Below are 11846 nucleotides of genomic sequence, written 5' to 3'. Positions count from 1 at the left end.
ACACAAGATTATCTAAATAATAAAGTTACAAATAAAGAAATACATAATATATAAAAAAAATATATTACATCTATGTTTGTATCACTATAGAAAAATATTTTGGTTATTAAAACAATTTTGGAGAATACTTCTCATATAATAATAGTTTTGAACTATACAATGAAAATGATTTCTGATAAGTTTGAGGGAGCTTCTCGACCTTTCCATAATGAAAAAAATAATAATAAATAAATAACATGTTAACCAGTTCAATTTTGTGAATGTTTTGATTCACTTGAGCATAATTTTGTATGACATGCTTCACATACAACATTCTGATAACTATCAATTAAAAATCAACGCTTACACAAATGTTTATAATTTGATAAAAGTTAGAAGTATTGATAGGCCTTTAGGTGGCATGTCGAAAGTGTTTGTCATTTTTTCTTAAATTTTAATAGTCATGGGAAAAATACACAATGTGCAAAATCCCGAATCTTTTGACTATTTCCAAAAATGTCCTTAAAAATAAATTCGAAACCCAATCACATTTAAAATTCTAACTTTCATTTGTTTTACATTTTTAAGTCAAAACTTTGAACTCGTAACAAGTTTGACGAAAAATCTACTTGCATTTTCAAATTTTTAAAAATATTCAGATTGCCCCTTTTTTACCCGTACAAATTTGAGCCAAATGTAGTTAATTTGTACCAAACGATTTATTTACCAACTTTTAACCTGTAACAATCAAATTAAATTCCACAAAAAACCAGAAACAATCCTTGATAAAAAAACCAAGAAACTAAATATGATAAACTTTATTATATTTGAAAGTGATTGGTATATTTTATCCTTACAATTTAACACACACACACATAGTTTACAAAATTAAACGAATGAATAAATCGATTGATTTATATCATATATTTATAGTTTATAAATTTATATGACAACGTATAAAAAATAATTGATAAATGGAATTATTTTTTAAAAAATGGATCAACTTTTAAGCATATATATAATTTAGTAATTTAAAACATTACTTCGTAAAATGAAAGCATATTAGAGTTTTGTTTTTTTTATTTACAATATTCAACAAAATACATAGTATAATATGTTAATGATAACATTTAAAATCATAATATTTTTCAATCTTTGACAAACACGGTTTGTTGTTGATTTTTGGATTTCACCAAGTATGTTGTGAAATACATTCTAACAATGTATAATAGTATAATATGTAAATATTTATCTTTATAAAAGTATTGATATAATATAAATATAATTTAAAGAAAAGTGAATAATTTAATCATGTTATAAATATAATATAAGTAGAGTGTAAATGGAAAGTGAATAATTATGATATATGATATATATTAGTTTTTAAGGGATAAAATTGTTAGAATTAACCACAAAGTGACACGCGTCTACAATTATTTTACTTTATTAGAATATGTAGATAATATAACTAACACATATAAGTATTTGACCTTTTTTTCTAATTTATAAGTAAACATAAGCTACTTATATCAGATAGGAGCCATGAATTTTCTCTTATAGGGTTAGAATTATTCGATTCTCTATCTTATTCTGTCGCCAAAGTTTCCGGCCTAGATGGGTCGGGTCGGTCATTCGGCCAAATAAATAAAAAGCAATATCACTATAATAACAAATGTACATCATCGTTGTTTTCAGCCTGAACCGGGTAAAGAGGCTATAGTCTAGATCTGTCTGATAGAAAACAAATTGATCGGTCGTTATTTTTGGCTATTTTTTCATTTAGGTTATTATTGGCCAATTCATAACGTTTGTTACAAATTCTTGTAGTTATTGTAAAAGTTTTTACACTTTATATAAATATTATTCAGTACTAAAAAAACTTTTTAACTAAATTTGAGTTCGAATATTTTTTTTAAAATAATGTTGGGTTCGCTCGCCAGAAAAAAATGGGTTCGCTCGTTAAATCGTACATGTAGCTTATATATGAAATCAAAAATTGACCGGGTTAGGCCGAACCCGGTAACGTACATGTAGGGATGAGCTCGGTACCGTACCGGTACCGGTACCGAATATACCGATCCCGAAAATCGCGAATTCTTGGTACCGGTACCAAAAAGTTCGGTAAGGTACCGGGATAGTACCGGTACCGACGGTAAAAATCCTTACCGGGATAGTACCGACGGTAAAAAGTCGGGAAATACCGGTACCGTACCGATCCTAAAACTTAAAACCTTGGTACCGATTCGGTACCGATGATACCAAATCGGTACCAATTTTGTTACTGTTACCGAATTTGCTCATCCCTATCTACATTTGGCTCCGCCACTAACTTATATACGTTGTATGCGTTCGTTAACTTAGAAGATAGATGACGTAATTTGGTTCACTAATTTTGTATGATATTGGTATTTCTTATCTCCACTCACCTCTTTTTGAAGCCCAAAGTGTTTTTTTTTTTTTCCTGTTTGTAATTGTGGATCTCAAGCTCGGCTCGGTGAAGTTTAACCGGATACATGAAAAAGTTATTAAGGATTACAATTAAAATTTAAAAACCCTTATCGATCACAATTATTTTAATACTAAAATCTCTTCTTTGTGATTCCGTAAGTTTGTTTCTTTCTCTGATCGTGAAACATTCCTCTCAACAACAGCATGTTTTAGGTCTTGAAATCGGATACAACAAACGAACGGATTTTGTTCTTGATAAGCGATCGAGACGGATGTGGGGAAATCAAACGTTGAACAAACCAAATAAATATAATATAAGCGAACGATCTCGTTATCAGATAAAAGATAAAAGATTTATAATATTAAACGAACCGATCCCACCCAATGTGAGCTCCCCTTGGGTGGGTGAAAACACCATACAAGCACACACATACATACATATGGCTATCCTTGGGTGGGTGAAAACACCATACAAACACACACATATTGACATACATATGGCTAGTATTCCCTATTTATAACCAAACATAAATATTCTAGAAGATATCATTCCCGTTGAAGCTAAACGCGTGCACCGAAGCTCTCGTCTCGTATCCGAATTTTCCGCCTACTTTAATTATTAACTTGACCATAAATATATTACGAGTTTCACATTTTGACGTCGCAAGTCACAAATTGGCCTTATAATCACTCCCTTGACTTGCGATATCAAAATTTTGTCAAACCGTGTATTGCATCTTCACAAATCACCTGATACCGAAACCTTTTCGTTTCAATTCATCCCTCAAAGTATGACCCACCTATGATCCACCTAATTTCATTCATGAAGGAGTTCTCGCTTCTTTATCCATTCTATTGGATATTAATCAGTATAGATTGAGATGACTCGAATATCTACAAATCGTTATTGAAATATTGGCTTCAACGGTCGAATGACAAAGCTTATTAATTCGTTCGAAGTCCACCTTTCGAATCCAACTGCTTGAACAAAAGATAACAGTAGCTTTGAACAACGGTCAAACAATAACGAAAACCGGCTCAATTTAGACTTTCTTCAGTTTGGTCAATCTATACATATACCCCAAAATTCGTTCCACAGGCCCAAATAAACAACTCCACACAAACATAATAAATGTGACCCAAAACAAAATCCAACAGCCCAAGTAATATAGCATTGTTTCAAATTTGAACGGACAATAAAAAAACGATTTAATTACCTGCAAGTAATTGGGGGCCCCACAAAAATTGGCTGGACGTAATTACTGATGGAGTTTTGTTTTTGTTTTCCTTTCTCTTTGTTTACACATATGATGAAGTAAAATTAAAAAACCTTTCCATAGACGTTTGCCATCATCAAACAAATGTAGGCTGTTCATCTCAACCACATTCGTCACCAACAGTTACCGGCCACTCATTGCCAGAAAATCGTGCTCCTACCATCCATCCTCCGAGCGACGCCGCCGAACTCCAACATCACCAAGTTCACCGGCGACCATCGTCAACGGCCTCCCATCTACCGGGCAATCATGAACCGTCGGTTCACCTTCATCATACCGCCACCACACTCATGTTAGGAACAAAGCGGCGCAGTGGAACAACACACGAACAAGCACACATGATTATACACGCAGTAAACAGAAAATAATAATGATAAACACAACACAAGAATTTTACATGGTTCGGTCCCAGCGGGGAACCTACATCCACGGGCTGCAACTAGGTTATTTCATTAATTAGGTGCAAAGATTACAATGACATACTTAGGGTATATATAGATATAGAACTAGGGTTAAAGGCTTAGTTAACAAGAAACAATAACGGGCCGAGTCTTTGTTCTCCTTGTCACCAATTTTGAGCCCAAGCCCAAAACTATACCCAAAGCCTTCACAAATCCTAACAATCTCCCACTTGAAGGCTTTGCACGAACCGCAACAACCATCCAAACAAAACCCTATACCTGTAACTCAAGTAATCTTTAATAACATAAATCACCAAACCTCCAGTTCCAAGAACAAGTTAAAACGTCAACAACGGAAGTTCTTCAAGCCTCCAGTTCTTCACGAACAAGCTAAGATTTCAACAATCCAATCCACCTAGTTGCAGCGGCCGGCCTTTGCATCGATTTCTCGAAAGGCCCATTGGAGCGCTCGAGTTCCAATACGGTCATCACAGACCCAGTCATGGCAAAACCCGCCAATGACTCATCTTCAATCTCAACCGGCACCTACTTACTCACACAACCGGCTCCAGAGACTTCCAGAAGAAAGAACACTCTCCTAATACAGCAAGCACCAAAGAGAGAATTTTCATTCGGAATTCCGGTCTCAAAACCCTAACGTCACTATGTAACTGTACTTGAACACCCCCGTGCTCCCACTGTTACCAAATCCCGTCAAGGTTTAAACCACCGAATACGCTCAAACTGACATCCATGTGGCTCCAGGATTCATGCTTGCTATACGAAACCATTTAGCTCTACCCGATGCAGCGAGACAAGACTTTTACAACTCTAGAAAAAGTCTTAAATAACAGATTCACTGATGCTTCATTGAAGTAGGTAACAAGAAAATGAAGCAAAACAATATCTCAAACCCAAGAGTCTTCACTGCCTTCCACTGAGTCCCAATGCATCACCACCGACACATTCTCAAAAGAAGAATTTACCATATATGGACATTGACTGTAAAGAATGTCCCACACCTTCATGCAACCCCACCAAGTCAAACTATGCTCAGCTCCCACTGTCTCTGTTATCCCAAACACATGCCAAAACAACACTCATGAGTTGAATCTCCACTCGTACTTCCCCAGCGAAAACCTTCACCCAGTACCAATACAAAAGATCCCCCTCAAATGTCAAACCACTGATCACCATCGAACAAGAATAACTTCATAGTTCTAGACCAGCTAATAGGCAAGCGGTTATAACAACAGTCAAACTTTCAACGGAAAACAAGCGGTACCAAGGGTTCTATGACCGTACACCCGATCAGTTAACACAAACCCTAACCGAAAGATCATCCAAACGAGCAATAAATCACATAACTTGTTACTAACCCTTTTTTTTCACTTATGTCGTTACCAGCGCACCCATTGGTTCCATTTTCTCTAGGTTTATCCATCACCAGTACCACATCCAAGTTCCCATGACAACCCAATCAACCAAAATCCATAATCGTCAAACATTCCGATCATAACTATCTCATCTTCAGTTATAACAATAACAAACAAGAACAAATCGGAGATGGTGAACAAACACAACAAGGGAACGTGCCAGAACTTGACAGCTGTTCTACCGAACACTGTCAAATAAACCAATTTGCTCCTACTATAACCGATAAATCTAGTAACTATAAATAAACTGTAAACGGTTACCTCAGACTAATCTCTTGCAGACAAATCTAAACCAAACCCGAACACAACTGATCTTCACAAAACTTGGTTAAAATAATTATGGTTGACCACAGTCAAACCCAAACTCAGAAACAAAACAGAATATTCAAAAATAAAAACAAACCTTCGTTGGATAAGTAACAACCCAAGCATAATTCTTTAGTGGCCCAAATAAAATAGAAAATATCCATGGCCCACCAGTTAGAGAACACATCCGGCCAAAAGAAAGTATACATTACCTGTCCTTTAGGTTTAATTCTCCAGTGTACTGAACTTCATGAAAACAGAAAGAAATCACCTCAATGGTCAAAGCAATTAACGTCCAAATAGCTTCACACCATTCTTCACATGCATCTTTGTTTCAGGCCAAACCGTGGCAATAATAACCGGTAATCCGGCCTCTTTGGCCACCATCGAGGAACAAACTCAGCCCCGTTAACAGCCACAATACCAAACGATCTCAGTCACAAAACTCAGTTCCAAGAGTTATTTTCCATGTCGGTAAGAACGCCACCCACTAACCCTAACCGAAAATTGTTACGACTTATGATATTTGATTTTTTTTCCTTGTTCACGGTCGCCGAACAAACTAACCACTTTCTCTCGGACACAGATTCCAGCTCCAAAGGGTTTCCTTTGATTGATCAAACCGCCAAAACCCTTAACCAATCTGACTTCAGATCATCGAACGCAAATACGAACCAAAACCAAACTGCGAATCTTCTTTTTTGTGCAACAAACCGTGTGTTCAACGAGCCAAAGCTCTGATACCACTTGTTAGGAACAAAGCGGCGCAGCGGAACAACACACGAACAAGCACACACGATTATACACGCAGTAAGCAGAAAATAATAATGATAAACACAACACAAGAATTTTACGTGGTTCGGTCCCAGCGGGGAACCTACATCCACGGGCTGCAACTAGGTTATTTCATTAATTAGGTGCAAAGATTACAATTACATACTGAGGGTATATATAGATATAGAACTAGGGTTAAAGGCTTAGTTAACAAGAAACAATAATGGGCCGAGTCTTTGTTCTCCTTGTCACCAATTTTGAGCCCAAGCCCAAAACTATACCCAAAGCCTTCACAAATCCTAACAAATCACCCATCAACTAAAACCGCCATAGCCACCACCGTTCGAACGAGGTCATGTTGGAATTTTAGTAATATGGCTTATACATATTCTTGTTAATATATTATAGATAAAACCTATTAATTAAGTTTTAGGCTAATAATTAAACATGGAATAAACTCAAGGGGTGAAAAGTGAATATGTTATTATGATCAACGGTTTTTTGGGATAATATATGCAATTCATATTGCAAACCAAACACACAGAAAAACACTCAGACGTACAAAGGATTTTGTAAAGCACTGGTTCTTCATCAATTCAATTCAGGTTCTTGTTTTCATCTTCATGATCTTATCCGATTAAATCAATTGTAAGTGCACAAATGGTTTAATCTGAAAGGGTAATCGATTTCAAGAACATCCTAGTTATTTAATTTCAATTTCAAGTTCTTTATCAAATTAGGGTTTGATAAATTAGTATAGTTTTCCTTTTAGTTTCAACAAAAATTAAACCATTAATGCATGTTAAACCATTTGATTGGGTATTAGTTATTATGTGTATTGTTATCAAAATTAACAAGTTGGGCATTGATCACAACATTTAAAGTAATTAATTCTTGAAATCAATTGATTATTCAGAAGTTTGATTTTATGGTTAATTGAACGGAATGTTGTTTTGTTGCAAAGTTGAATTAATTTGGTTTCAATGGAATAATTGGACTTGTAGTTGCTTACGTTACATCCAATTTATTTATTGACATTAATATTAAATTCTTATTGATTGAAACCAAAGAATGAATTCAATTCATATTTCAATCTTTTGAATAAGCTATATTGATATTAATTACTTTTTCACCAATATCAATTTTATGGTGAATGGAAACATCAATGTCACCAGGATGGATGTTTGAATATGAATTAATGCATTTATCACATTTAATTCATTTATTTGAATTTTAATTAATTTAGTGGTTAATTGAAATTGAAATTGGTTCAATTTAGATTAAATGGCTGGGAAATCGATTAAGGATATGTCTAGCAAATTTTCAAAACTTGAGAAATTTGAGGGACAAGATTTCAGAAGATGGAAGAAAAAAATGCATTTTCTTTTAACAACTCTGAAAGTTGTGACTGTTCTGACCACTCCAATGCCTGCAATGCCTGAGGCATTAGAAGAGGAAGCTCTGGAACAACTGAGAAGGCGATTGAAGTGGGAAAATGACGACTATATATGTCGTGGACATATATTGAATGGGATGTGTGATGCACTCTTTGATGTGTACCAAAATGCTGAGTCTGCCAGGGATTTGTGGGATTCTTTAGATAACAAATATACGGCAGAAGATGCATCTAGTAAAAAGTTTCTTGTAAGTAACTTCAACTCTTACAAGATATCGGATAATAGGCCAATTATAGATAAATTTAATGAGTTGCAACACATTCTTGGTCAATTTGAACAACACAATATGCACATGGATGAGTCAATTGCTGTTTCTAGTATCATTGACAAATTGCCTTCATTATGGAAGGATTTCAAGCATACCTTGAAACACAAAAAAGAGGAAATAAGTTTGTTCAGTTAGGTAGCGATATTAGAATTGAAGAATCTCTTAGGATTAAAGAATCCGGGAAATTAAAAGGGAAAATGGAAACGGGTCAAAACTCAGTTAACTTGGTTGAAAAGGATGGTAATTTCAAGAAAGGAAATCAATTTATTGGAAATAAAAGAAAGGTAAAAGGGGGCTATCAAAAAACAAATAAGAAGCGTGATGAAGGATGTTGGAGGTGTGGTAAGATGGGTCACAAGAAGAAGGATTGACTTGTGAAACTACCTAGTGGAAACAAGGGTTCAAGTGGAGCCTGTCCAAGTGGGTCAAAGGACCCACCACCTCAACCAGGTATGTTATCTAAATCATCTTTAGGTTCAATAAATTTACTTGAATGTAACTTGAGTAATCCAACTGAATCATACCATGGGTTAGAAATTAATAAAAATGAGTTTGCTCATGATTTAATTATTGGTACAAATGAAGTAAATTTTGGTCCATGGCAAATTGCCCATGTACGCAGCCCAATGAATAATTTGTTTGGCAATAGGCTGAGAATAGTGAAAGGAAATAAAAGTGAGTCACTAGACTCAGACTTTGATTCAAATTTATTAACGATGAACGTTAATAATTTGGAAAGGTGTTCGGATATAAAGTTCAATAAAATTGAACACATTTCACTAATTGCTGAATCATTCTATGTGCAGGATGATTTGATAGCTTGGTGGGTAGACTCGGGTGCTACCAGCCATGTTTGCAAAGATTCAATATGGTTCGTAGAACTGAAATTAATTAAAGATGGATCTGTGCTAAGGATGGGGAATGTATCAACCGAGCCTATCGAATGGATTAGAAAAGTCAAACTGTTATTTACTTCTGGGAAACATTTATTATTAGATAATGTGTTGTATGTACCGGGGATTCGAAAGAATCTTATATCCGGAATTGTGTTAAATAGTCATGGATTTAAACAAGTAATAGAGTCGGATAAATATGTGTTGTCAAAACATGGTATGTTTGTTGGATTTGGTTATCTATCTAGTGGTATGTTTAAACTTAATATTCATGTACCATTTGATAATGAATCTGTTTGCGTGTCATCTTCATCTAGTAATAAAGTAGATTATATATCTAACTTGTGGCATGCTAGATTAGGATATGTTAACTATTCTAGAATGCAAGATATGACAAAAATGAGTCTAATACCAGGATTTGATATGAGAAATAATAAATGTCACACATGTCAGTTGACTAAAATAACTAGAAAACCTTTTAAAAGTGTAAAAATGGAATCTTGGCTGCTAGAACTCGTTCATTCTGATTTATGTGATTACCATAACTCACCATCACTAGGACATAACAAATATGTAATTACATTTAGCGATGAGGCAACTAGATATTGTTATGTTTATTTATTACATGCAAAAGATGAGTCTCTTGATAAATTTAAAATTTATAAACAAGAGGTTGAACGATTTCATAATGATCTGATTAAAACTCTTAGAACAGATCGCGGAGGGGAGTATTATGATCCGGTATATTTTCAGTCCACCGGTATAATACATCAGACCACAACACCGTATACACCACCGCAAAATGGTGTTGCGGAAAGGAAAATAGAACCCTAAAGGAAATGGTTAATTCCTTATTATCCTACTCAGGTTTAAGTGACGGATTCTGGGGAGATGCTATGCTAACGGCATGTTATTTATTAAATAGAACTTCCAATAAGAATAATGACATAACCCCGTATGAGCTGTGGAAGAAAAGATCTCCAAATCTGCAGTATCTCATAGTTAGGGGATGTAGGGCAGTTGTACGCCTTACTGACCCTAAAATAAAGAATCTAGGTGAGAAAGGCATAGATTTCATCTTTATTGGATATGCCAAGAACTCAAAAGCATATAGGTTCTATGTAATAGAACCAAATGATTCAGTGTCCATAAACACTATCATTGAGTCAAGAGATGCTATCTTTGATGAGGAGAGATTTACCTCAATACCTCATCCTACTGATATGGGATATCACTCACGAAGTAGGACTAGTGATTCTACTGATAATACAGTAGTTCCTCCAGAGCCTAGAAAAAGCACTAGAGCTAGGAAGGTAAAGTCTTTTGGAGATGATTTTCAACTATAATTAGTAGAAGGTTCAAAAGATGACATTGAATGTCAATATCAATATTGCTTTAGTGTGGAGGATAATCTGAAGACTTTTGGTGAATCTATGGCTTCAAGAGATGCAAATTTCTGGAAAGAAGATGTGCAAGATGAGATTGATTCCATCATGCACAATAAAACTTCGAAACTTGTTGATTTGCCTCCAGGTTGTAAACCTTTAGGGTGTAAATGGATTTTCAAGAGGAAAATGAAGGTATATGGGAGTATAGATAAGTATAAAGCGCGATTGGTTATACAAGGAGACAAAAAGAAGGTATAGACTTCTTTGACACTTATGCTCCAGTTGCAAGAATTTCTACCATAAGATTATTATTAGCTCTAGCAGTTATACATAATCTGGTAATTCATCAAATGGATGTCAAAACTGCTTTCTTAAATGGTGAATTAGATGAAGAAATATATATGAGACAACCCGAAGGATTTGTTATGTCTAGACAAGAGCATAAAGTTTGTAAGTTGGTTAAGTCTCTTTATGGCTTGAAACAAGCTCCTAAACAATGACATCAAAAATTTGATGAGGTTGTGTTGTCGGATAGTTTTATCCTAAACCAAACTGACAAGTGTGTTTATAGCAAATTTGATTCTTCTAGAAAAGGAGTTATAATTTGCTTTTATGTTGATCTTTGGTACAAATCAAGGGAAAGTTGATAAACTAAAGAGTTTTTGTCATCAAAATTTGCTACGAAAGATATGGGGGAGGCTGAAGTAATTCTTGGAATAAGAATTACCCGAGGGAACAATGGAATTGCTATCTCTCAATCTCATTACATTGAGAAAATATTAAATAAATTCAATTGTTTAAATTCCTCTCTAGTTGGAACTCCAATAGATCCAATTGTTAAGCTTATGCTGAATCAAGGAAGTCCTATTACTCAGTTAGATTATGCTAAGGCGATAGGTTGTTTGATGTATGTTATAGTTAGAACAAGACCAGATATAGCATATGCAGTGGGAAGGTTGAGCAGATATACAAGTAATCGAAGCTCACATCACTGGCAAGCTGTGAATAAATTGTTTAAGTACCTGAAAGGAACCATGAACTATGGTTTGTGTTATTCAGGTTCGCCTTCTATTCTACAAGGGTTGTCGGATGCAAGTTGGATTACTAATTTAGAAGATCATTCATCTACTAGTGGATGGGTATTCCTACTAGGTGGAGGTGCAATTGCTTGTGCTTCTAAAAAGCAAACTTGCATTACAAACTCTACAATGGAGTCTGA

The 11846-nt window shown here is 34.9% G+C and overlaps 1 protein-coding gene across 1 annotated transcript; it reads left to right on the top strand.

Annotated features, from left to right (window-relative positions):
* Positions 1-7905: 7905 nt before the first annotated feature.
* LOC143629677 (uncharacterized) lies at positions 7906-10885 on the top strand. The gene is made up of 5 exons (XM_077098888.1): positions 7906-8344; positions 8428-8630; positions 9153-9456; positions 10107-10552; positions 10646-10885. Exons 1-5 carry the CDS (start codon positions 7906-7908, stop codon positions 10883-10885), a joined length of 1632 nt encoding a protein of 543 aa, XP_076955003.1.
* Positions 10886-11846: the final 961 nt, after the last annotated feature.

This window comes from Bidens hawaiensis, unplaced genomic scaffold (assembly GCF_021521415.1).
Source record: "Bidens hawaiensis isolate Kalapana, Puna unplaced genomic scaffold, B.hawaiensis_p1.1 tig00005445_1, whole genome shotgun sequence".
Lineage (NCBI taxonomy): Eukaryota > Viridiplantae > Streptophyta > Magnoliopsida > Asterales > Asteraceae > Bidens > Bidens hawaiensis.
The sequence above is the reverse complement of the archived record's forward strand: the minus strand, read 5'-3'. Positions and strand labels throughout refer to the sequence as shown.